The sequence below is a fragment of the Nomascus leucogenys genome, chromosome 2 (assembly GCF_006542625.1).
Source record: "Nomascus leucogenys isolate Asia chromosome 2, Asia_NLE_v1, whole genome shotgun sequence".
Taxonomy (NCBI): Eukaryota; Metazoa; Chordata; class Mammalia; order Primates; family Hylobatidae; genus Nomascus; species Nomascus leucogenys.
Genome location: NC_044382.1, coordinates 140975781 through 141002224, shown reverse-complemented (window position 1 = coordinate 141002224; position 26444 = coordinate 140975781). Strand labels below are relative to the sequence as shown.

The window sequence follows — 26444 nt, the reverse complement described above, 5'->3', positions numbered from 1 at the left end:
GTGGACCTGGGATTAGAGCAGTCATCTTCTGTCCCAGCTTGTTTGTGACTCTCATAAACTTCTTCCAGGATATTTATTAAAGAGACTGTTTTGATCATCCTGTTAACTTTCCTATCCATATTTCCAAAATCTCTCTTGCTTCTAGAAACATGAGGCTGCCTGGTGTTTATCCCACCAATTGCATGCATGGGCTTTGGCTTTGAACTTAATCTCTTGCATTTTGCCATAGAAAATAGATGATGTGGCCAGGTGCGGTGGCTCACATCTATAATCCCAGCACTTTGGGAGGCCGAGGTGGGCGGATAACTTGAGGTCAGGAGTTTGAGACCAACCTGGCCAGCATGGGGAAACCCCATCTCTACTAAAAATACAAAAAAAAATTAGCCAAACGTGGTGGCGCATGCCCGTAGTCCCAGCTACCTGGGAGGCTGAGGCAGGAGAATGGCTTGAACCGGCAGGTGGAGGTTGCATTGAGCTGAGATTGCGCCATTGCACTCCAGCCTGGGAAACAGAGCAAGACTCCGTCTCAAAAAAAAAAAAAGAAAAGAAAACAGATGATGTGATTTCCTCAGTCCAGCGGGGGAGGGGTTGACTGGTAGTTTTGGATGGAAATAAAGTTTTTAGGAACCCATTTTTAGTTACCCATGTTGTCTTTAAGCTGGTGGGTGAGTTGTGTAAATTGAAATTGCCTGGCCAGTAGCAAAATTTTGAGTACGAGTTACTACTTAACTTTTTTTTTTCTGTTTTAACTGTGAAAGAGGGGAATAATAAACACTGGGGCCTGCTTGAGGATGGAGGGTGGGAGGGGGAGAGGATCAGTAAAAAATAACTATTGGGTACTAGGCTTAGTACCTGGGTGATGAAATAATATGTACAACAAACCCCCATGACACGGGTTTGCCTTTGTAACAAACCTGCACATGAACCCCTGAAGCTAAAATGAAAGTTTAAATTAAAAAAAAAATTTTTTTTTTTACTGTGAAATATATCATGTATTTGAAAATTATATGGAACATGTATAGTGTAGCAAATAATTACAAAGTGAAAATCTATGTAATTGCCATGCAGGTCAAGAAAGGAAACGATGCCAGGAGCCCCGAAGCTCCCTGATCACAATTTCCTCCCTTCTCTGAGAGCACTACTCCCCTGATGCTTATGATAGGCATTGCTGGATTTTTCCTTTGTGGTTTCACTGCTTATTTATGAATCCCTAAAAGTAGTTTAGGTTTGCCTGTTTCTGAACCTTTTACAAATTTTATTATTATGCATGTGTTTTTATGCAGATGTTCCTTATGATGGGGTTATGTCCCCATAAACCCATTGTAAGTTGAAAATATCGTAAGTAGAAAATGTATTTTAGGCCAGGCACAGTGGCTTACACCTATAGTCTCAGTACTTTGGGAGGCTGAGATGGGTGGATCACTTGAGGCCAGGAGTTCAAGACCAGCTTGGCCAACATGGCAAAACCCCATCTGTACTGAAGATACAAAAATGAGCCAGGTGTGGTAGTGCATGCCTGTAGTCCCAGCTACTTTGGAGGCTGAGGCAGGAGAATCTCTTGAACCCAGAAGACAGAGGTTTCAGTGAGCTGAGATTGTGACACTGCACTCCAGCCTGGAGACAGAGCAAGACTGTCTCAAAAAAAAAAAAAAAAAAAAAAAATATATATATATATATATGTATATATTTTACCCACCTAACCCACATAGCTTAAGTAGCCTACCTTAAACATGCTCAGAACACTTCCATCGGCCTACGTTTGGGCTAAATCCTCTAATACAAAGCCTATTTTATAAAAAAAAAAGTGGTGAATATCTCCTGTACTTTATTGAATACTGTGCATTATGTTAAAATTGTGACAGTTTCATGCCATCATAAAGTCAAAAAATTGTAAGTTGAACCATTGTAAATTGGGAACCATCTGCATTTTGCTTCTTTCTCAACCGAAGGTTGTTCCAGTTTACTTTTACTGCCATGTCTTCGAAATCAATTTTTTTTTTTTGAGATAGGGTTCTGTCACCCTATCTCGCTCTTTCACCCAGGCTAGAGTGCTGGCACGAACATGGCTCACTGCAGCCTCGACCTCCTGGGCTCAAGCAGTGCTTCCACCTCAGCTACTTGAGTAGCTGGCACTACAGGAGTGTGCCACCACGCCAGCTAATTTTTTGTATTTTTGTAGAGATGAGTTTCACCATGTTGCCCAGGCTGGTAGTCATCAATTTTTATTGGACCACTTCATGCTTTGATTTTCACTGTGGGGAAGGATTTCTCAAAGAGGTAGGAAGTGAGTCAGGATATTGTGGCCAGGGGACAAGGATGCCTCCTGAGGGAAGCAGTAGTCCTTGCTTTCAGGTGTTGCTGACAGATCAAAATATAGAGTAAGAGAAAAGCATTTAACTGACCAAATAGGAAGCCATATAATCATTAAGAAACGAGTTCCAGGCCAGGTGCGGTGGCTCACGCCTGTAATCCCAGCACTTTGGGAGGCCAAGGCAGGTTGATCACTTGAGGCCAGGAGTTCGAGACCAGCCTGGCCAACATGGTGAAACCCCATCTCTACCAAAATATATTAAAAAAAAAAAATTAGCCGGGTGTGGTGGCACGTGCCTGTAATCTCAGCCACTCGGGAGGCTGAGGCAGGAGAATTGCCTGAACCAGGAGGCGGAGGTTGTTGTAGTGAGCTCAGATTGCATCACTGCACTCCAGCTTGAGTGACAAAGTGAGACCCTACCTCAAAATACAAAAAATTTTAAAAAAAGAAAGGCGTTTCAAAAGCAAATTGAGGAGAGAAGCCAGATCATAGGGTGGCATAAACAGGGGCAGCAGGAACCGGTTTTAGTGAATGAAGTTACTCTCAAAGGCAAGGCGTAGAATTAGCCATTTGGGAGAGGCTGCTGCCCTCTCTGTTGGAAGAGGCTGCTGCCCTCTCTGTTGGAAGGCAGGGAGAAGATACAAGGGAGTCGGGGAAGCAAAGGGCCCCTTGAGACCAGCGGGGGAGGCACAGGTCGAGGGGTTGAGTTAATTTATAACATTTAGAAAGGAATTAGGCATACCTTTTCCTCAAAGTCAGGGGCATGAAGAGAAGCCATATGTAGGGTCAGAAGATTGTTGATGTGGACATGAGGCAAGATGGTAGCACTTGTAACAAGCCGTGGTTCAGAATAGTTGCTCTCAGGCTGGCCGTGCCTAGTGATGTATGAAATATTGAGGAGTGAATTTTTGGTTGAAGGTGGTGACACAGAGAAGGAACCAATAAGAACTGTTCCTTGTTTTCCTGTCCACTCACCCTGTGACCTTGGAAAGATCATATTCTCTTGCCTCAGTTTCCCCATCCATAAAATTAAGAAATTGGATGAAATTATTTCTAAACTATTTGCTTTCTGAAGGTGGCCATGAAGGAGATGCTAGATACTACATAATTATCCACAGATGTCTTGGTCTTTCATGAAGTTATTTCATAAAGCACCCTGAACCTTTTCAGGATAATTTCCCTTTGACCAGACTTAAGATGAAAATATGATTCAGTCAGTTAAGTACATTAAGGGTTGATTATTCATTTTACAAAGAGATGCGTCACTTTACCAAAAAATTCTTTTAAATGGTAAGATGCCGTGATGCATTTGAAACAACCCATTGTGCAAAAATGTGTTCATCTCCAGCTCCTCGAGAGCATGTAAAAGGACGAACATTTGCAGAGGTGAAAGTTTAGTGTGACATTAAATCCCAGCATCGCTCTTTACCTGCTAATTTGCCAGTTAGTGTTTCACATCATTTAAGTTTCTGCTCAAATGTGATTTCCTTGGGGAGTTCTATCTAAAAATAGTTCCACCATCAGTCTCTCTCCTCTTATCCTGTGTTATTTTTTATACCAGATGTTTTATCAGATATTTATTTGTCTCTTTCTACCACTGGAATGCTAGATCTATAAAGATAGAAATTATTTTATTCATGCTGTGGTCCTGGTACCTAGAATAGTGGCTGGCATATCAGAGATGTTCAGTAGGTGTTGAATATACGAATGGATGAATCTCACTCCATTTCAACCTACAGCAAAATAGATGTTGAATCCAGAAGAATTCCCAGGATTTTTATTTGGTGATTTCTAGGGTCCAAGGACTATCAACTGGTGACGTGGTCCCGGGACCAGACCTTGAGAATGTGGCGGGTGGATTCCCAGATGCAGAGGGTATGTATGCAGTGCTATTGTGGAGAAATGTACCTGGATCCACCAAAAAGTGTAAGATTCAGGATTTGTGGAAATTAGAGGTTACAGGATAAACAGTTTTTTTTTTTTTTTTTTTTTTTTTTTTGAGAGTGAGTCTCACTCAATTGCCCAGGCTGGAGTGCAGTGGCACGATCTCGGCTCACTGCAACCTCTGCCTCCCGGGTTCAAGCGATTCTCCTGCCTCAGCCTCCTGAGTAGCTGGGATTATAGGCACTCACTAACACACTCGGCTAATTTTTGTATTTTTAGGAGAGACATGGTTTCACCAGGTTGGCCAGGCTAGTCTCGAACTCCTGACCTCAAGTGATCCACCTGCCTCAGCCTCCCAAAGTGCTGGGATCACTGGTGTGAGCCACCTTCCCCGGCAGGATAGACATTTAGTACATACTTACTGGTTGGCTGAGTGGCTGGTGTGTACCACACCACGGCTTTGAGGTCTTTAAGAACCGATTTCAGTATTCAGTACTTTAAGGCCAGAGAGCCTCTAAATGTCTTTCCCCACCTTGTTCTAGCATAAGATAGTATGGGTAGCTCCCTGAGTATGTGCTGCCCTGTGGGTTCATTTCTTTCTCTTCTAAATGGTCTGAGAAGTCTACCCTTGTACTCTGCAAATGCTTAGAGGCCTCTACATGCATCAGCAACACTGCTTTTATGAAGCTGTTTGTAATTTTTTCCCGATAAATGATACCTGTTTCTTACATGAACCACAGTAGTACCTGGCATGAGCTGCTTTCGTGGCCCTTGCTCTGCTCTGCCTTATCACAGGGTTCTGTCCTCTTCTCATTTGATGACTAAATTTCTTGACAGTGGGAAGGTGTCTCACTTGTATTGGATCTCCCACAGCGCTTGGTACATTGCTTTGCACAGAATGAGTAGAAAATACTGGATAAAAATTTCAACACTGCTTAGTATGAAGACACTCTTGAGCAATTTGATCAAATCTCATTACCTTGTTGTATTTTCAATCTGTTTTTTCCAAAAGGTACAATTTGCACCAAATGCCTTGAGGTTATGATTTTTTTTTTTTTTTTTTTTTTTTGAGACAGAGTCTCTCTCTGTTGCCCAGGCTGGAGTGCAGCCACATGATCTTTGCTCACTGCAACCTCCACCTCCTGGGTTCAAGTAATTCTCCTGCCTCAGTCTCCCTAGTAACTGGGATTATAGGCGTCTGCCACCATGCCTGGCTAATTTTTATATTTTTAGTAGACACAGTATTTCACCCTCTTGGCCAGGCTGGTCTCAAACTTCTAACCTCAGGTGATCCGCCTGCCTCGGCCTCCCAAAGTGTTGGGATTACAGGCGTGAGCCACTATGCCTGGCCAGTTATAATATTTTTGCTCCTGGATTAGCTGAGTAACTCCATCAAGGCTTGGAGTTTAAATTATTTTTTTTTCTGAGGCTTGCATAAACTCTGAACATGATGAAGAAATTTCCAGTGTTGAATAATAGATTCTATTATCCCGGGTGTTTAACCAGGGAGAGTTGGCAATGGGTAAAATCTATTTTGATTATGTCAGCTCTTGGCTGACACATCCCCATCCTTTGCCATTCCCCTTTTTAAGTCAATTCTTTAATCCGACATGACGATTATTTCCACTGACTTCTCTAGAACTACATCTTCTATCCTTTGTTGCAGCTTTGTGCAAATGACATATTAGATGGTGTCGATGAGTTCATTGAGAGTATTTCCCTTCTGCCGGAACCTGAGAAGACCCTGCACACTGAAGATACAGATCACCAGCACAATGCAAGCCATGGGGAGGAAGAAGGTAATTTGTCAAACTGATGTCTCAGGTAAAGTGCCACTCTATGCATTGCAGAGTTGTGGCAGATACCCCAGATCTGTTCTCTGTTGCATTTTCAAAAATGCTTTCCAACATTGAACTTATCTCTCCTCCTAGCCCTAAAAGAAGATCCCCCTAGAAATCTCCTGGAAGAGAAGAAATCAGATCAACTAGGGCTGCCTCAGACCTTGCAGCAGGAATTCTCCCTGATCAATGTGCAAATCCGGAATGTCAATGTGGAGGTACTTAGTTTAATCAACTGTATCTCATGTTTGCTGATGGCAGTTTGTGGGAGAGGGAACCATTTCAGCAATGATTTCGGTTAGCAAATAGCTTTGCAGCTTTGACAGAGTTCTCTCTGCTTGCTTTTTTATTTCCTGGGTTTTCTGGCCAGGCGTGGTGGCTCACGCCTGTAATCCCAGCACTTTGGGAGGCTGAGGTGGGCAGATCACTTGAAACCAGGAAGCCAGGAGTTCGAGACCAGCCTGGCCAACGTGGTGAAACCCCGTCTCTATTTAAAAAAAAAAAAAAAAAAAAAATTAGCCAGATGTGGTGGCAGGCACCTGTAGTTCCAACTACTCAAGAGGCTGAGGCACAGGAATCACTTGAACTTGAGAAGCAGAGGTTGCAATGAGCCAAGGTCGCACCACTGCACTCCAGCCTGGGTGACAGAGCAAGACTCTGTCTCAGAAAAAAGAAAAATAAATAAATAAATAAGTAAATAAAATAAAGAGATGCAGACTTTCTTTCTAACCCTATTCTTTTCTCCTAAGATGAGCCAAAGGAGAACCTGATGTTCGTGTGCCTTAGCTCCTTCTTAGATGCTCCAGCATCTCATTTTACTGTAGAGGAAGATACTTAGGCCCTGCAGGCTTAGTGATTTGGCAGAGGTTGCTGCTAAAGTTAGGGGCAGAGTTGACTTGGGAAGCCAAACCTCCAGCTCCTGCAGGGCACTCTGTGCTGTGCCATCTTCCCTCACAGGCTGGCCATTTCCTGGTGATTTAGATTCACAGTAAGAGGGCAACCAAAACTTCTTTGTTCACTTTGCCTGTGGAACATTTACTCTTTTTGGGGGGCAAGTATTGAAAGTCTTTGCTTCAGAAAATTGAGTATCTCTCCAGAAAGGAGTTTTAAAGCTTGCTTAGTTTTTCCTTTACCCAAATATGTGCTGTTACATAACTATCTCATGTGGCTTTTCAAACAAGTCTGCTGGCCAGGTGCGGTAGCTCACGCCTGTAATTCGAGCACTTTGGGAGGCCAAGGTAGGCGGATCACAAGGTCAAGAGATCGACACCATCTTGGCCAACATGGTGAAACCCCGTCTATACTAAAAATACAAAAATTAGCTGGTCATGGTGGCGTGCGCCTGTAGTCCTGGCTATTCACGAGGCTGAGACAGGAGAATCGCTTGAACCCAGGAGGCAGAGCTTGCAGTGAGCCGAGATTGCAGCACTACATTCCAGCCTGGCGACAGAACAAGACTCCGTCTCAAAAAAAAAAAAAAAAAAAAGTCTGCTGTAAGTGGTTTTAGCCTCACTTTATAGCTGAGGAAACGGAGACATCAAGAGAAGAAATGTCCAAGGTCAGCAGCTATTTGGTGGAAGAAACAACGTGTGAATCCAAGTCTCCAGATTTCCCACATGTGGTTCTTTTCACTTTACTCCAGCTGCTGTCTCTAGTCAGCAACACAATAAATGAAAAGATAGAAAGGATTCTTTGCTTAATTAGTGATCTATATCAAGTCAGTTTATACTCCCTTTGTCCCATTTGAGGACAGTGTGGATACCTAGTGATCTAGTTTAAGATCTTGATTCCTTTCTTCGAGAGTACTTTAAAAAAAATTATTGAGATATAATTCACATACTATAAAATTCATCTTTTTTTTTTTGAGGTGGAGTCTTGCTCTGTCCACCCAGGCTGGAGTGCAATGGCGCTATCGTGACTCACTGCAACCTCTGCCTCCTGGGTTCAAGCGATTCTCCTGCCTCAGCCTCCCAAATAGCTGTTATGGGTGCACACCACCATGCTCAGCTAATTTTTTTTTGTATTTTTAGTAGAGATGGGGTTTTTGCCATGTTGGCCAGGTTGGCCTCGAACTCCTGACCTCAGATGATCTGCCCACCTTGGCCTCCCAAAGTGCTGGGATTACAGGCATGAGCCACCATGCCTAGCCAAAATTCCCCTTTTTAAAGTATATAATCTGGCAGTTGTGGGTATATTCACAAAGTTGTACAGCCATTACCATTGTCTGATTCCAGAACATTTTCATCATTCCCAGAAGAAACCCCATACCCATGAGCAGTCACCCCCTATTTCCCCTTCCCTCAGCCCCTGGCAATCCCAAATCTACTTTCTTCCCCTATGGACTTTCCGAGGAGTACTTTTTAAGTTGAGTCTGGTATTTAACTTCTTCCTGCTTTATTTTCCCATCTCAAAGAAAATGTAACAAGTTTCAGTCTACCCCACAGCTTTGGGGGGAAGCTTTGTTAAAGTCAGAATACTTTGAACTTTGCGGTGGCTCACACCTGTAATCCCAGCACTTTAAGAGGCCAAGGTGGGTGGCTCACTTGAGGTCAGGAGTTTGAGACCAGCCTGGCCAACATGGCGAAACCCCATCTCTACTAAAACAAAAAAAGCAAAGCAACAACAACAAAAAACCACAAAGATTCGCTGGGCATCATGGCACCTGCCTATAGTCCCAGTATTTGGGAGGTTGAGGTGGGAGAATCACTTGAACCCAGAAGGTGGAGGTTGCAGTGAGCTGAGATCGTGCCACGCTGCACTCCAGTCTGGGCGACAGAGTGAGACCCTGTCTCAAAAAAAAAAAAAAAGAGTACTTTGTGTTGGGAACAGGCCCCCCCAAAATCTGGCCATAAACTGGCCCTCTGTGTTGTTTGCCTTTGTATAGTCTGCAGGTGTGGATCTTGACTCCTGCAAGAAGTAGCTCACCGTGACAAAGCTGCCTTTGCTTTTATCACTTTGCAAATCAAAGAAGGGGGACACGTTGGGAACAGACCCCCCACACACACACAAAATCTGGCCATAAAGTGGCCCCAAAACTAGCCATAAACGAAATGTCTGCAGCACTGTGACATGTTCATGATGGCCATGATGCCCACGCTGGAAGGTTGTGGGTTTACTGGAATGAGGGCAAGGAACCCCTGGCCCACCCAGGGCGGAAAACTGCTTAAAGGTGTTCTTAAACCACAAACAATAGTGTGAGCAATATGTGCCTTAAAGACATGTTCCTGCTGCAGATAACTAGGTAGAGCCCATCCCTTTATTTCCACCCATCCCTTTGTTTCCCATAAGGAATACTTTTAGTTAATCTGTAATCTATAGAAACAATGCTTATTAGTGGCTTGCTGTGGATAAATACATGGGTAAATCTCTGTTCGAGGCTGTCAGCTCTGAAGGCTGTGAGACCCCTGATTTCCCACTCCACACCTCTATATTTCTGTGTATGTGTCTTTAATTCCTCTAGCACCGCTGGGTTAGGGTCTCCCTGACCGAGCTGGTCTCGGCAACTTTGAACTAATTCCATTGATATGAAAATTTAAGAACCTCGTATGAAAATTTAAGAATCTTTTTGAAAATGAATTGTCTTCCACACACATTTGTCTTTGTAGACTCTTTCCCTTCACTCAATTACTAGGAACGTGGAGCGTTCAGTTAAATGCACTTGCATCGAAAGACGCTTTATGGTTTGTTTCTAAAGCAATTGTGGATTTGTCTCTTGCAGATGGATGCGGCAGACAGGAGCTGCACAGTGTCTGTGCACTGCAGCAACCATCGCGTCAAGATGCTGGTGAAGTTCCCTGCACAGTACCCAAACAATGCCGCCCCATCCTTCCAGTTTATTAACCCCACAACCATCACGTCTACCATGAAAGCTAAGCTGCTAAAGGTGGGGGTCTGGGTTCCCAAATTCTCCTTGCTGTTCTGCATCATTGTCTAGATTGATTAGTAAAGAAGAATGAAAACTCCAGTAGATGAGATTCAGAAGTCATCTGTTTCATACACACACTAGTATTAGCAACGTAACCTCTGCACTTGCCATTTACTTTGTGCAGAAAACATCAGAGCAGTGGTTCTTAACCTTTTTTGGGTCATAGACTTCCTTTGAAGTCTAATGAAAATTATGGACCCTTCCTCAGAAAAATCTGCACAATGATTGCATATGATTTGAGAAATATTGCCTGTAAATATGTGAATTGCATAGGATCTGCCCACAGATCTCATTAACGCTATGCATTCATCTCAGGTTAGGAGATTTGCAATCCAATTTCATTTAGGAGCCCAGGTTAGGAGTCCTGTAGTCCAATTTCATTTACGGGGAAACAACAAGCAAGATGTATTCTGAAGCTAAAAGATATTTTATAATTAGAAAAAAACGTGTAAGGTCGTAAAATAAATTTTATCCCATAGAAGGAGCTGGTGTTATCCTAGAGATAGGCTGGCTAGCTGCACAGTGGGTGTCCAGATGGAGGCGCCACAGCCTGGCATCTGTGTTTAATTCTGCAGATTCAGAGACATAATGCATCAGTTCATCCACAGCAAATCAGGTGGACTCTCCATGACAAAGCCCCATGAGCCTCTTCATACCTGTTCAGTCTGAGCAGTGTCACAAGTGAAGGGACTGAAGTTTTCTAACAAACTCAGGCCAACCTGAATGTTGCTCATTTTTTGTCCCGTTTGGGTCGTGGACACTTGATTGTTCCACCTTGTTGGGGGTATCACGTGGAACCAGGAAATTTTCAAGTGGCTTAAGGAACTCTGAAATGCCAGCAACTCAGATCTTGTGGTATTTGACATGTTAAACTTGGAATCTGAGTATGCCGTTGCATAGTTTGGACATACAAAAAAGATAGATTTTTCTATTAGTATAAAATGGTACGATTAGGTTGCAAACTTTTTTGTGTGTGAAAAATCAGACTTTTTCCGGGTACGGTGGCTCACTCCTGTAATCCCAGCACTTTGGGAGGCTGAGGTGGGTGGATCACCTGAGATCAGGAGTTCAAGACCAGCCTGGCCAACATGGTGAAACCCCATGTCTACTAAAAATACAAAAAGTAGCCAGGCATGGTGGTGCATGCCTGTATTCCCAGCTACTCGGTAGGCTGAGGCAGGAGAATCACTTGAACCCAGGAGGTGGGGGTTGCAGTGAGCCAAGATCACGTGACTGCACTCCAGCCTGGGCAACAGAGACTGCTGAGGCAGGAGAATGGCTTGAACCCAGGAGGCAGAGGCTGCAGTGAGCGGAGATCATGCCATTGCACTCCAGCCTGGGCAATAAGAGCAAAACTCCTTCTCAAAAAAACAAAAGAAAAATCAGACCTTGGCGATGACTCAGCAGTAGGATAGAAATAACTCCCACAAGCTTAGTGTTCCAATAATGGAACATTAGGCATAAATGGGTTTAAAGTGTTAGGATTTATACTTTTGAAGGACAAGAAATATACATTATAATTTTCACTGAAGTGAAATCCATTCCTCTTGTCTTATATCACTGAGAGCAATTTCAATCCAGGCCAGTGAGTATTACTTCTAAGGTACTGACGTTTCTCATGGAGCAAGTGGTGTTGGGGGCGAGGAAAAGGGCAGAATTCACTAGAAAGAAATAATAGTCCTTCTATTACTAAAAGCTGCCCTCTCAAAGTCCACATGGGTGCTGCCTTGATTAAGGAAAGAGCTTCTCTAGGAGGGCTCAGGAATGAATCCTGTTTTAACCTCTGTAGAGGTAGAAATTAGATTATTACACCATGTTGGAAGCCTTGACTTAACCATGCACTTGGCTCCCAGCATCACCCTTGTGTCTGACCACTTCGCAGAAGAAAAGCCAATCAGGGCCGGGCACAGTGGCTCACGCCTGTAATCCCAGCACTTTGGGAGGCCGAGATGGGCAGATCACTTGAGGTCAGGAGTTCGAGACCAGGCTGGTCAACATGGTGAAACCCCTTCTCTACTAAAAATACAAAAATTAGCCAGGCGTGGTGGTGGGCGCCTATAGTCCTGCTACTCGGGAGGCTGAGGCATGAGAATCACTTGAACACGGGAGGCAGAGGTTGCAATGAGCCGAGATCGTACCACTACACTCCAGCCTGGGCAACAAAGACAGAGTCCGTCTCAGAAAAAAAAAAAAAAAAAAAAAACCCATCAGAGAAATGTGTTCCTCTTCTTGACTGTGTTTTGGGCATTTTCTAGATCCTGAAGGACACGGCCCTGCAGAAAGTGAAGCGTGGCCAGAGCTGCCTGGAGCCCTGCCTGCGCCAGCTCGTCTCCTGCCTCGAGTCCTTTGTGGTGGGAAGCATGAAACTGTCATACCAACTTATGCTTTGGTGTTTTGTTTCATTTCTCTCTCCCTAAAATCGTGGGTTTTCTGGTTTTGTCATACTGGGTCTTTATTTTGCAATTCAGCTTTAAGACAGGTCGTGGTTTTTCGCTTGTGGATTTTTAAATTTCAGAACCAGGAAGACAGCGCTTCCAGCAACCCGTTTGCGCTCCCCAACTCTGTCACACCCCCCTTACCGACGTTTGCGCGGGTGACCACAGCCTATGGGTCGTACCAGGACGCCAACATTCCCTTTCCTAGGACTTCTGGGGCCAGGTTCTGCGGAGCAGGTGGGTCTCTTTGGTTCTCTGATTCTAGATTTTGAGAGGGAGTAGCTGAGAATGTCATAGATTCTGTATAAACATCTTCATCAGAAAATGTTTGCTTTTACTCCGGAGAACTCAAACGAGACTATTCATAGTAGCGTGGCGGGATCTGAGGCCCAGTCGGTGTCTGTGGACCCATCCTAAGAGTGTGCAGCAGAATGGTGGTCCTAACTTTCTTCATTCTGATGAGCTTGGATTTGAGTCTTTACTCAGAGCCCTGATTCTTAGCAGGGGACAGTCCGCTGGTGGGGAGGCTTAGAGTCCCACTGATGACTCTGCCCAGTCCACATACATCCTCTCTCCTGGACCCTGGAGTGCTGACCTTTGTTCCTGGTAATGGTCCCTGCAGTCATGAGTCTTGCAGCTTATGAAAATGTGTCTTACCCTCGGGTATACAGAGATAAAAGAAAGACTGGCCGGTCCTGCCTCAGGATTTCCCACATCCAGGTTGTTGACACTGATGGCTTATGTGATGTCTCCTTCTTTAGGTTACCTGGTGTATTTCACAAGGCCCATGACGATGCATCGGGCGGTGTCTCCCACAGAGCCTACTCCGAGGTGAGTCTGGGAGATGCAGAAGCCGCTCTACGTTCTGGGGGCCAGAAGTGGCCAGAGACCTGGGAAGGACCACTGAGTTTGCTTTTGGACAATGCGTTTTAGTTCTTCAGTAAAATCCCATTATAAGATTTATTTGAGAAAGGTGGAAGTCAATTAAATTGCAAGAAAGCCGTGATTTCTCCTATATGGTTATTACCAAACCATTAGAAGAAGTAGCTTGATAAAAGCTATTGTCAAAACAAGGCAAATTCTTTTTAAATGTGCCTTTCTCCTATTCCTAGCATGTTATTTATTATTTGTTTTTAATTATTTTATTAAATTTAACTAACATTAAATAAAACTGGAAAAATAACAAAAGACCATCTGTAGTTTCACAACACTAATATGCCACCTCTAATATTGCCAAACAATATGTAATTTTATTTTATTTTATTTTATTTTTTTTTGAGATGGAGTCTCGCTCTGTCACCCAGGCTGGAGTGCAGTGGCGCGATCTCGGCTCACTGCAAGCGCCGCCTCCTGGGTTCACGCCATTCTCCTGCCTCAGCCTCTCCGAGTAGCTGGGACTACAGGCGCCCGCCACCACGCCCGGCTAATTTTTTGTATTTTTAGTAGAGACGGGGTTTCACCGTGTTAGCCAGGATGGTCTCGATCTCCTGACCTCGTGATCCGCCCGCCTCAGCCTCCCAAAGTGCTGGGATTACAAGCGTGAGCCACCGCGCCCGGCCACAATATGTAATTTTAAAACATTCCGTAGGTAGTACATTGTGAAAACACAAACGTGGAAGTTTTTTTCTTTTTTCTTTTTTTGAGACAGGATCTGGCTCTGTCACCCAGGCTGGAGTGCAGTGGAGTGATCATAGCTTACAGCAGCCTCTACCTCCTGGCTCAAGTGATCCTCCTGCCTCAGCCTCCCAAGTAGCTGGGACTACAGATGTGCACCACCATGTCGGGCTAATTTTTATAATTTTTTGTAGAGATAGGGTTTTGCAATGTTCCAGGCTGGTCTCAAACTCCTGAGACGCCCAGCCTGGAAGTTTTAAATTACAATGCAAAAGCCCTTCTTTTCATTTTCCGTGTTTTAGGGAGAATCATGTTTAACAACAGAACATGTTTCTGTCTAGTCATTATTTTTCTGTGCTTTAAAAAAAGCTTTTCTTTATAGGCAATCTATTGTAGCAGATAGGAATATGGACTTCAGAGCCAACGTGCCCAGATCCAAATTTTGGCCCTGTCATTTTATGACCTTGGGCAAGTTATCTAAACTTCAGCTTCATTTCCTTCAACAGTAACATGGGGATGATCATAGCACTTACCACCTGCAGTTGCTGGGAAGATTAAGTCCCTCTAAAAACGTTTAAAAGACCACCTGGTACATCGGAAGTGCTCCGTGTTTCCTGTTATGATTACTGGTTTTTAAAATGTTAGGATTATACAGTAGACTTCTGGTTCTGCAGTCTGGTGACCAAGATACAATAAATTGCAAACCTCCCTGCTGCAAACCCCTGAAGGCGCTGGATACAGTATAATCAGCATAGTCATTGTATTAGTCCGTTCTCACACTGCTATAAAGAACTGCCCAAGACTGGGTGATTTATAAAGAAAAGAGGTTTAATTGACTCCCAGTTCCACATGGCTGGAGAGGCCTCAGGAAACTTAAAATCGTGATGGAAGGGGAAGAGGCACATCTTACATGGCTGCAGGCGAGAGAGAGTGTGTATGTGAAGGAGAAACTGTCATATCTTATAAAACCATCAAATTTCATGAGAACTCACTCACTATCATGAGAACAGCTTGGGGGACACTGCCCCCATGGAACCAGTCACCTCCCACTGTGTCCCTCCCTTGACATATGGGGATTGTGGGGATTACAATTCAAGATGAGATTTGGGTGGGGACACAAAGCCTAACCATATCAGTTATGAATGAATAGCTGAGCTAACAAGAAAGAGAGAGAACTGAATAAGAGAACTGTGTGAGCAGACACTGCTGTTTTGCCAAGAGGTGGCCAATCTCTGCAGTAACCTGGGCAGATGTGACCTGGGCCCCATGGGAACTGGGGTTCAGTACTAGGGGACACCTACATTACACCCGATTCCTTATTGGAGTAGAGAACAGTCCTGTGTTCTCAAAGGGAAAGAAGGAATAACTGTATCTGGACTTTGGATTGGAGGGGAAAATGTTCCTATTAGAATGTTTTCCCACTAACAGTCCTTTACTGAGATAGTTTACAATACACAAATCTGAAGTGTACAGCTTGGTGACCAACACTCATATCAAGATACAGAACATTGTCCTCACCCCCAAAGGTTCCCAGTCCCTTTTCCCCAGCCCTTCAGCACCCAGAGGACACTACTCTCTTGGCTTCTGTCATCGTAGTTTTGCCTATTCTTGAACTTCCTTGGAGTGGAATCGTGCAGCATGGCCTGTTTTATGTGTGGCTTACTTTGCTCAACTTAATGTTGTTGACATTGATCCACGTTGCTGCATGTGTCAGTAGGTCCACTGTATGAATACAACACAGTTTGTTTATTCATTGTCCTGTTGATAGATATTTGCATCCTTTCCAGTTTTTGGCCATTATGAGCAAACCTGGACACATATGTTCATAAAAAGACTTGCATGTTAATTTCTGCACCTGAGGAGCAGAATTCCTCTGTCATCAGATAGATGTATTTTTAACTTGAGAAATTGTCCAAAAGTTTGTCCACAGTGGTTGTGCCATTTACCCTGTCACTAGCAATGTTTCAGAGCACTGGTTGCTCTGTATCCACTCCAAAACTTGGTATTGCTAGTCCTTTCAACTTTAGCCACTGTGATGTGAGTGTCCTAGTATCTCACTGTGGGTTTTTTTTTTTTTTTTTTTTTTTTGAGACGGAGTCTTGCTCTGTCACTCAGGCTGGAGTGCAGTGGCTGGATCTTGGCTCACTGCAAGCTCCGCCTCCTGGGTTCACGCCATTCTCCTGCCTCAGCCTCTGGAGTAGCTGGGACTATAGGCGCCCGCCACCATGCCCGGCTAAATTTTTGTATTTTTAGTAGAGACGGTGTTTCAGCGTGTTAGCCAGGATGGTCTTGATCTGCTGACCTCGTGATCTGCCTGCCTCGGCCTCCCAAAGTGCTGGGATTACAGGCGTGAGCCACCGCGCCCGGCCGTCTCACTGTGGTTTTAATTTGCATTTCCATGTTCATGATGAATGATGTCGAGCAGCTTCTGTGTGCATATTGACCATTTGGGTATCATTTTTTGTGATGTGCTTGTTAAGTATTTTGCCCATTTTGGGGGAACCGTATTTCTTATTTATTTCTGGTTGTTATCTATTTTGGTTGCAAATTCTTTGCTAGATGTATGTATTGATTTTCTCTTAATCTGTGGCTTATCTTTCTCCCTCTTTAATGTTTTTCAATGAACAGATTTTCCTAATTTTGATGATGTCCAATTTATCACTTTTTAATTTTATTTATTTTATTTATTTTTTATTTTTTATTTTATTTATTTATTTATTTTTGAGACAGAATCTCACTCTGTTGCCCAGGCTGGAGTGCAGTAGCGTGATCTCGGCTCACTGCAAGCTCCACTTCTCAGGTTGACGCCATTCTCCTGCCTTAGCCTCCCGAGTAGCTGGGACTACAGGCGCCCGCCACCACGCCTGGCTAATTTTTTGTATTTTTTAATAGAGACAGGGTTTCACCATGTTAGCCAGGATGGTCTCGATTTCCTGACCTCGTGATCTGCCTGCCTTGGCCTCCCAAAGTGCTGGGATTACAAGTGTGAACCACCATGCCCAGCCTATATATTTTATATTTTATTTTTTGAGACGGAGTTTCGCTCTTGTTGCCCAGGCTGGAGTGCAATGGCGCAATCTCAGCTCACCACAACCTCCGCCTCCCGGGTTCAAGCGATTCTCTTGCCTCAACCTCCCGAGTAGCTGGGATTACAGGCATGTGCCACCATGCCTGGCTAATTTTGTGTTTTTAGTAGAGACGGGGTTTCTCCATGTTGGTCAGGCTGGTCTCGAACTCCCGACCTCAGGTGATCTGCCCGCCTCGGCCTCCCAAAGTGCTGCGATTACAGGCATGAGCCACCGCACCTGGCCTTGTGTTTTCTTTTAAAAGCTTTATAGAAAAATAAATAGATAAATAAATAAAAATAAAAGCTTTATAGATTTAAATTCCTTATTTAAGTTCTGTGATCCATTTCAAATTAATTTTTGCACGTAATGTGAGTTAAGGGATCAGAGTTTGTTTTATTTTGTAGAGAAAAATAGTTGTTCTAGCACCATTTATGAAAAGATTTCCTTTCTTCGTTGAATTTGTATTGATGCCTTGGTGAACATCAATAGACCATATATTTGTGGTCTTTCTTTTTTCCTTTGATCTATTTAACCTTTGTGCCAACACTACATTCATAATGTACTTTTTTTATTATTATTATACTTTAAGTTTTAGGGTACATGTGCACAATGTGCAAGTTTGTTACATATGTATCCATGTGCCATATTGTTTTGCTGCACCCATTAACTCGTCATTTAGCATTAGGTATATCTCCTAATGCTGTCCCTCCCCCCTCCCCCCACCCTACAACAGTCCCCGGAGTGTGATGTTCCCCTTCCTGTGTCCATGAGTTCTCATTGTTCAGTTCCCACCTATAAGTGAGAACATGCGGTGTTTGGTTTTTTGTCCTTGCGATAGTTTACTGAGAATGATGGTTTCCAGCTTCATCTATGTCCCTACAAAGGACATGAACTCATCATTTTTTATGGCTGCATAGTATTCCATGGTGTATATGTGCCACATTTTCTTAATCCAGTCTATCGTTGTTGGACATTTGGGTTGGTTCCAACTCTTTGCTATTGTGAATAGTGCCACAATAAACATATGTGTGCATGTGTCTTTATAGCAGCATGATTTATAGTCCTTTGGGTATATACCCAGTAATGGGATGGCTGGGTCAAATGGTATTTCTAGTTCTAGATCCCTGAGGAATCACAAGCATTCTTGTACACCAATCACAGACAAACAGAGAGCCAAATCATGAGTGAACTCCCATTCACAATTGCTTCAAAGAGAAGAAAATACCTAGGAATCCAACTTACAAGGGATGTGAAGGACCTCTTCAAGGAGAACTACAAACCACTGCTCAATGAAATAAAAGAGGATACAAACAAATGGAAGAACATTCCATGCTCATGGGTTGGAAGAATCAATATCGTGAAAATGGCCATACTGCCCAAGGTAATTTATAGATTCAATGCCATCCCCATCAAGCTACCAATGACTTTCTTCACAGAATTGGAAAAAACTACTTTAAAGTTCATATGGAACCAAAAAAGAGCCCGCATTGCCAAGTCAATCCTAAGCCAAAAGAACAAAGCTGGAGGCATCACGCTACCTGACTTCAAACTATACTACAAGGCTACAGTAACCAAAACAGCACAGTACTGGTACCACAACAGAGACACGGATCAATGGAACAGAACAGAGCCCTCAGAAATAATGCCGCATATCTACAACTATCTGATCTTTGACAAATCTGACAAAAACAAGAAATGGGGAAAGGATTCCCTATTTAATAAATGGTGCTGGGAAAACTGGCTAGCCATATGTAGAAAGCTGAAACTGGATCCCTTCCTTACACCTTATACAAAAATTAATTCAAGATGGGTTAAAGACTTAATTGTTAGACCTAAAACCATTAAAATCCTACAAGAAAACCTAGGCAATACCATTCAGGACATAGGCGTGGGCAAGGACTTCATGTCTAAAACACCAAAAGCAATGGCAACAAAAGCCAAAATTGACAAATGGAATCTAATTAAACTACAGAGCTTCTGCACAGCAAAAGAAACTACCATCAGACTGAACAGGCAACCTACAAAATGGGAGAAAATTTTTGCAACCTACTCATCTGACAAAGGACTAATATCCAGAATCTACAATGAACTCAAACAAATTTACAAGAAAAAAACAAACAACCTCATCAAAAGTGGGTGAAGGACATGAACAGACACTTCTCAAAAGAAGACATTTGTGCAGCCAAAAAACATATGAAGAAATGCTCATCATCACTGGCCATCAGAGAAATGCAAATCAAAACCACAGTGAGATACCATCTCACACCAGTTAGAATGGCCATCATTAAAAAGTCAGGAAACAACAGGTGCTGGAGAGGATGTGGAGAAATAGGAACACTTTTACACTGTTGGTGGGACTGTAAACTAGTTCAACCATTGTGGAAGTCATAATGTACTTTTATATAGTTAAGACTTTAAATCTGATAGTTCAAGTCCTCCAATTATATTCTTGTTTAGTTCAGGTTGGCTATTCTAGGTCTTTCAATAAAATTATGAAATCACCTTATTAGTTCCTACTAAAAAGCCTGCTTGTATTTTGATTGGAATTGTGTTGACTCTGTAGATCAATTTAGAGAAAATTGACGTCTTAAGAATATGGACTCTTCCAATCCACTAGCGTGGTATATTTCTCCATCGTTGTATGTCTCCTTTAATTTCTCTCAGCAACATTTTGTATTTTCATGCACATTTTCAAAAATTAAATTTATTCCTAGGTATTTGACATGTTTTAATGCTACTATAAATGAGCTTTTAAAATATTTATTTTCCAAATATTTGTTTCTAATTGACAGAACTATAGTAGATATTTGTAGGTTGACCTTGTATTCAAATTCACTTATTCTAGTAGTTCATAGATTCCTTTGAATTTTGTATGTCTGTAATCATAGAAGCATTCTATGCTTCTGCAGATAAAGCGTTTTTCGGTGTTAAAAGTTTTATTGACTTCTTTTTCTGGAGTTGCCATCTTCTCTTTTTGTCTTCTCCTCTTGTTATCAAGTGCTAAGAATAGCACCACTTGGAAATATGACAGGACTGCAGCCAGTGTGGATAATTATCATTTTCAACTACAGATCTCTCTCAGCCTTGTCCGCTTATCACACTGGCCTGATCGCGCCCATGAAGATCCGCACAGAGGCCCCTGGGAACCTTCGTTTATACAGTGGGAGCCCCACTCGCAGCGAGAAAGAGCAGGTCTCCATCAGCTCCTTCTACTACAAGGAGCGGGTAAGTGCCAGAGCCGCGGCCTTTGATTCTTACCCCTTCTTCTGGATTCTTGTTCCTCATCTCCTGCCTGGCGCAGCAGCTAGATTAGTAATCCCCCTGTAGCCTTTCACTTTCATAATCAGTTTGTTCAAGAAAGCCATTACTTTGTTCCTTTCAGTTGGTTTTACCTGCTGTAAATTGTGTGTGTGTGGGTGGGCGGGTGGTTCTCATGGTCCATAATCTTTACTCCCCATTTAGCCCTGTCTTTGTAATCTCCATTCACTGAGTTGATTCTCATTATTTCAGGGTAGAATACCTTAGCTTCAAGTCTTCCATGGTATTCTGATGTTTGTCAGCAAATTAAAGGATGCCTCTGAAGTCTTGGGATCTTAATATGTTTGGAGCTTCATAGTTGTGAGAAGTCTTAAAGTTAATGTCTAAAAGGTGTTTTGTTTTGTTTTTATACTAAGTCTACATGGAAATACTTATCTGAGTGGAGCAGATGATACAAAAATCACCTGAGCTTGTCGTTATGTGCCTAGTTTCTTAAATAACTCATTGTCCCTAAAGTAGTTATCATTAAGCTGTCAGAAACCTTTGGTGCCAACAATGTAGAGAATGTTGGCAGAAAAAGCTTTCTGTTTGACAGATTGCAGGTCTGGCTTAAACAGGCTTTTAGCTGACATGATGTTTTAAACAGAGTTACCACTGAGCACTGCACAAACTCAGTCCTTAGGAATTCTTTGTTGTTATCTCTCGTTCAGTGGGAAATAATGGATTGTAATTAATATTTGTTTTTAAAAAATTGAATTATTTTAGACAAAACACCCATTTCTAGGAAGTATTAGAAGTGCCTTCAGTTTGATTGCAGTAGAATGTCCAACCTTCTTGGTTTACACTGAGAGTTGACCATCTCTGACTTTATTTTACGGTTGTGTGTGACTAAAATGAGTGGCAGCAACTGATGTTTGAGACCAGACCAGTCTTGAGCAAAACCATTTAGTTGAATAGGGAAAATAATTTTTTTTTTCTGGACACTTTCCTATAGTCCCCTTCCTCACATCTCTGATGGAATTCTGCCCACTTGGCTAGTACAGACCTCCTTGGAACACCCACTAATCTATATCATCTCCAAGTCCTTTCCATTCAAAATTGTTAGTTCTTTATTCCCACATTTGCAGGTAATTGGACAGATGATTTGATAAACGGGTTGGAACTAAGACATTTTGTTGAGATGAAAGCCAGGCTCATGGTTGGGTACATGTGGGGTTTTCTTTAGTGTCAGGGCCAGGTCAAGGAGATCTTTCAGTCCAAGAGGCAGTTCTGAATTCCTCTTCGATTTGTGTCGTGTGCCACCCATGCTTGGGTTCAGATTGGGCAGAGTAGATCGACTAGTAATTTTCACTTTGTGGGGGTGTGTAAAGCCCACTCTAATCAAAATAACTCCAGTTCCAAGATGGGGCCTCTTTTAAGCCGGTGTCCATGTTTTTGATGGTATGGCCTTTTTGACTACAAACACCATAATTATAAAGAGGAACAAAGAGCACGTGGATAATTCTCTCATCAGATAGTATCTGCAGGGGAGTGGAGAAGAGTTGTGAAATTTCAGTTTGGGGTGGTTCCCAGTGTTCTGTTCTGCACAGAAAGTGGGCTGTTTGAGCCCCGTAACAGACATAGTAAGTGGCCTTTTATGCTTTATTTCAAATAGTGACTAAATAAAATGGGGTGATGCTTTGATTATAATTTCATATGAAACTCTTATATTGATACATATCAAATACAGAAAAGTTCACAAATCAAAGGTGTGTATAGTTCAGTGAATTAATAATCACACAGGTCAAGAAATAGAACATTTCAAGAACCTCAGAAACCTTGGATTATTAGCTTAAATCATACGAAATTACTGATATTTGACCATTTTTGACCTAAACAAAGGTTCATGTGGTTTAACTTAATAGGTTAACAAGATAAAAATGAATAAGTTCGTGATTTTATGATGAATTTGACATAAATTTCTCTCTCCTTGAAGTTTGTTCATATCCATCCCATTTATGTAGGTGCCAAGGGGGGAATTACATAAGCGTAATATGGCCATGATATCTTATGTGGGCTACTTTACCTCCCTTACAAAGGTCGATAACCCTTGAGGAGCATTTTCTAATCCTCAGCTGTCTAGTTTCATATGTCAAATGATGTCGCTTTTGTTGCTTTTGTTCTGGAGATGGTTCCAGTTTACTAAATTTCTGTTTGTGTTTTGCGGTTTTGGAAATTTTTTTTTTTTTTTTTTTTTTAAGAGATGGGGCCTCACTCTGTTGCCCGTTGCCCAGACTGGAGTGCCGTGGTGTGAACATGGCTCACTGCAACCTCAGACTCCTGGACTCAAGTGATCCTCCCACCTCAGCCTCCTGAGTAGCTAGCACTACAGGAGTACACCACATCACCCAGTTAATTAAAAATAAATATTTTTGTAGAGCTGGGGTCCCGCTCTGTTGCCCAGGCTGGATTTCTCTGTGTTTAGGTCTTCACTTTTGGTCCACTTTTTTCTCTTACATATTTTTATTCCGTTTTAAATCTCTGCCCTTGAGAGCTTTAAATGAGTGAGAATAACAGAATGGAATGTAACTGTTGCCGTAAGGGATAGTAATGAGGGAAGTATAGTGGGTTTTTGGTTTTGGGTTTTTTTTTGGTCTGTGTTTTGTAGAGATGAGGTCTTGCTATGTTGCCCAGGCTGGTCTCAAACTCCTGGGCTCTAGCAGTCCTCCCACCTCAGCCTCCCAAAGTGCTGGGATTATAGTAGGCATGAGCCATCTCACCCAGCCAGTATAGTGTTTTTTTGTTTGTTTGTTTGTTTTGAGACAGTATTTTGCTCTTGTTGCCCAGGCTGGAGTGCAATGGCATGATCTCTGCCCACTGCATCCTCTGCCTCCCGGGTTCAAGCGATTCTCCTGCCTTAGCCTCCCAAGTAGCTGGGATTACAGGTGCCCAACACCATGCCTGGCTTATCATGGTTTCACCATGTTGGCCACGCTGGTCTCAAACTCCTGACCTCAGGTGACCCACCTGCCTTGGCCACTCAAAGTGTTGGGATTACAGGCGTGCGCCGCTGCGCCCGGCCCAGTGTAGTGTATTTTTGAGATAACAAAACATCTTTATAGAGCGATTTCGAGATTATTGTTTGTTTCTCTTGTGGCTTTATGTGTTTTTAACATGCCCTACTTAGGTTATATTGTTATGTTCACCCAAATATTCTCTAGATGGAATGCCAAGGTTTGCTCCTAAAAATTTTAAAACATGTGACGCCTCAAAAGCCATGAAATTGCTAACATTCATTTGACAAATGAACCAACTCTTAATAGCTGATGAAATGTTGTTCATTCCTAGGGTAGATCAGAAGGCCCAGAACTTAGGATAAGCTTTAGGTATTGCCTTGCCTACATTTAAACATTGTTGCAACCTCCCACTCTTGCTTTAGTTTATGTTACTAAAATAGCTCTGATGTAAATAACTAGAGAGATCTTTAAGTTAATAGAATACTTTCTGATCTCCAGAAACAGATACTCATATTGTTAGCAAGGGTGCTTTCAAGAAGGTCCCTCCTCAGCGTTAGCCCCTTCCTTCCCCTCGTTTCTCCAGGGTTCCCATTTCCCCATGGTGTCACTCTGAAGATAGTCCTGCAGGCCCAGTGTCAAGACACCCAATTCCCTCATCACCCCCCAACCACATACCAGAAAAAATTTGGTATTGAGCCTATTCAAGAATGTCTTCTTTTTAGGAATGAGTATGTGCTCTCAATATATGTTCTCCTTCTTACCTGCTACAGGGGAAAACAGGCTTTTGCCTATTTCTCCACTTGCACAATGATCTTAGTGTGTGTTAGTGTTCCTCAAACCTATTTGTAGTTCCTTTGTCAGAACTGTGTTGATGTCAGCCTCCATATACCTTGAAATGTGACTAAAAGAACAATGAAATTGAAGCTGTGTTTGGAGTGTGATGGGGTGGGAGGGAGGTGAGGGAAGCCGAATTCCGCTGTGCTTAGGTTCAGATTTTTTAGTCGTTCCAATCCCAACTTTACAGTATATTATGGTACATTTGAATCCATCGGATGTGTGGGAAGCTTTCATTTTATTCTATATTTTTCCCTTTTAATTTTCTTGGTGTTTTTCTTCCCTCCTCCTGGGTGTAACGTTTTCATGCACAGATGTCTCCTCGCTCTGCCCGGCGGCGTTGGTCCATACAAGCAATTAACGACTTCCCGGTACTGTGCGCTGTGCAAATGCTCTCCTTAACTAATCCTGTCTCTACCCAAGGCCCAAGAATAAAATGCCACCTGCCTGGCTTTGAGGAACCTGAAATGACAGGCTAGCTGTTTTCAGGACCAGCAACAGTCAATTCTTTGCTTGGGGGAGTTCAGGCACCAAGGGCTGCCTCCTTGTCCAATCACATAGTTTCAAATGGCTAATATTGTCAGGGATCCTGAATGAACTCTTTTTGCAAAGGAAACTTAATACTGGGTTTCTTGGAAAGAACCCTGATTGTAAGCCGTTAGCTCACCCAATTTCACTTGGAGCATTTGTGTAATTTTTTGGAGCTTTCAAAAGCCTACCTTTGGCATGGGGGGAGCAGAGGAAGATATAAGAGGCTTCCACTGTTTTGTCTCTGCTTTTATAGTCCTGGTCTAGTTCACAGAGGGAGGTGCCCACCTGCTTCATTGGCATAACAAGGAAGCTAGTTTTTATCCTTTGGGAAGTTTCTGAAACAAATTTTTTTCCTTACCATCAATATTTTGCGTAGACAGTAAAACCTCCGCTGTGGACATCCTCTCTTCCTTGTCTTTCCTTCTTACTCACTCCTATTGGCCATTTCCCCTCTTCTGTCTTCCTCTCCCATCCCTTCATGTTTCAGTAGTGCCAAGGTGACCTCATGCTGTGCAAGGCAGCCGTGAGGCTTCGTATAAATTTCATTTGGTATAAAGAATATTCAGGGGAATCATTCTATAGCCTTGTCATAGAAAACCAGTTGGAATCAGAAGCCCCGATTAGCAAGTACCACTGCTGCCAACAGCTTGTAGGTGGAGCCACCAACGGGGCCACCTTCCAGAAGCCTGTCCCAGCCAACCCGACTGCTGAATTTCCACTGATTGTCCAAAAGTCCCTGCTCCCGCTGCTATTTAAATAGGGACTCATTTAGACTCTCTGCCCGCTCTGTGGATTATGCATTGCTAATGGGGTTTCTGCGAAGCAGTTGGTGGCTTATTCTTGGGCTGTTTTTACATTCAACCCATTTATTGGCATCAATGTTGCCTCTGATTGTAGCAGTAACACTGGTGGTACAGTCGCAAGCTGGCTATTGGTTGTCATTCAGTGCTATTTGCACCAATGCCTCCCTCCTGCCCCCCAACCCCCACCCCACTCCATTCTTCCTTGTCCTCTTTGCCATAACTCTATGAACACCTTCTTGGTTTGTTCAAAGGGACAGCCTGGTGCTCATCATGTAATAATCTGTCTGTCTTGCTTTGTCTCTCTTCCCTCAATTTCTTCTCATGAAATCTGTGGGGACAGGACATTTTCTATTGATGGAGCATTGAAAGGATCAAATCCTTTGCCTCCCAGAGGTACTAACTTTACTGCATAGAGAGGTATCCATATTTAAGCCCGTCAGAGTGGGACTGGAGCAATGCAGGAGGTCCAGGGGCTTTTAGACCATGGCGCCCTTCCCCAGTGCAGAAAGATTAACCACACGTTAGCCTCATGGGTCAGTATGCTTTGGAACCAGAGGATCCTAAAAGAAATCCGTATGTTATTACCTGGCAGTTGTAGAGACAAGAGAGACTCCGAACATTGCCAGCAAGATATTAAGGGGAAAATTTCTTAGGAGAGATGTGGATGGAGCATGAGTGGTTCTTATTGCCAGAGCACTGGGGAAAATACCCTGAAAAGATGTCCATCTGCTCATTACCTAGCAGCAAGGGCCTAAGACCCCAACTAGTATCTGATCTGATTTGAGATTTCACCTCTCCATCTAGACAGGCTTGTTAAATTAGAATCCCCAGAGTAATTGGCCAGTAGGCAGGATTACCAAGTGACCCCTGAAGCCTGAAGGGGAGATATTTATGTTTAAAAACCACTAACCAACAGATTATAAAAAACCGACAGTAACAGTATTTTG

General features: G+C 42.9%; 1 protein-coding gene across 2 annotated transcripts in view; it reads left to right on the top strand.

Moving 5' to 3' along the window:
- Positions 1 to 26444, top strand: part of WDR59 (WD repeat domain 59) — a 99839-nt gene that overhangs the window by 48553 nt on the left and 24842 nt on the right. Inside the window, exons 11-19 of one of the 2 annotated variants that reach the window (XM_030818854.1) lie at positions 4107 to 4186; positions 5862 to 5994; positions 6127 to 6251; positions 9752 to 9916; positions 12214 to 12309; positions 12474 to 12630; positions 13155 to 13224; positions 20147 to 20300; positions 24478 to 24534. In XM_030818854.1, coding sequence (XP_030674714.1) covers positions 4107 to 4186; positions 5862 to 5994; positions 6127 to 6251; positions 9752 to 9916; positions 12214 to 12309; positions 12474 to 12630; positions 13155 to 13224; positions 20147 to 20300; positions 24478 to 24534 — 1037 coding nt within the window. The remainder of the gene's footprint in view (positions 1 to 4106; positions 4187 to 5861; positions 5995 to 6126; positions 6252 to 9751; positions 9917 to 12213; positions 12310 to 12473; positions 12631 to 13154; positions 13225 to 20146; positions 20301 to 24477; positions 24535 to 26444) is intronic. The other variant, XM_030818861.1, reaches the window with a different exon arrangement.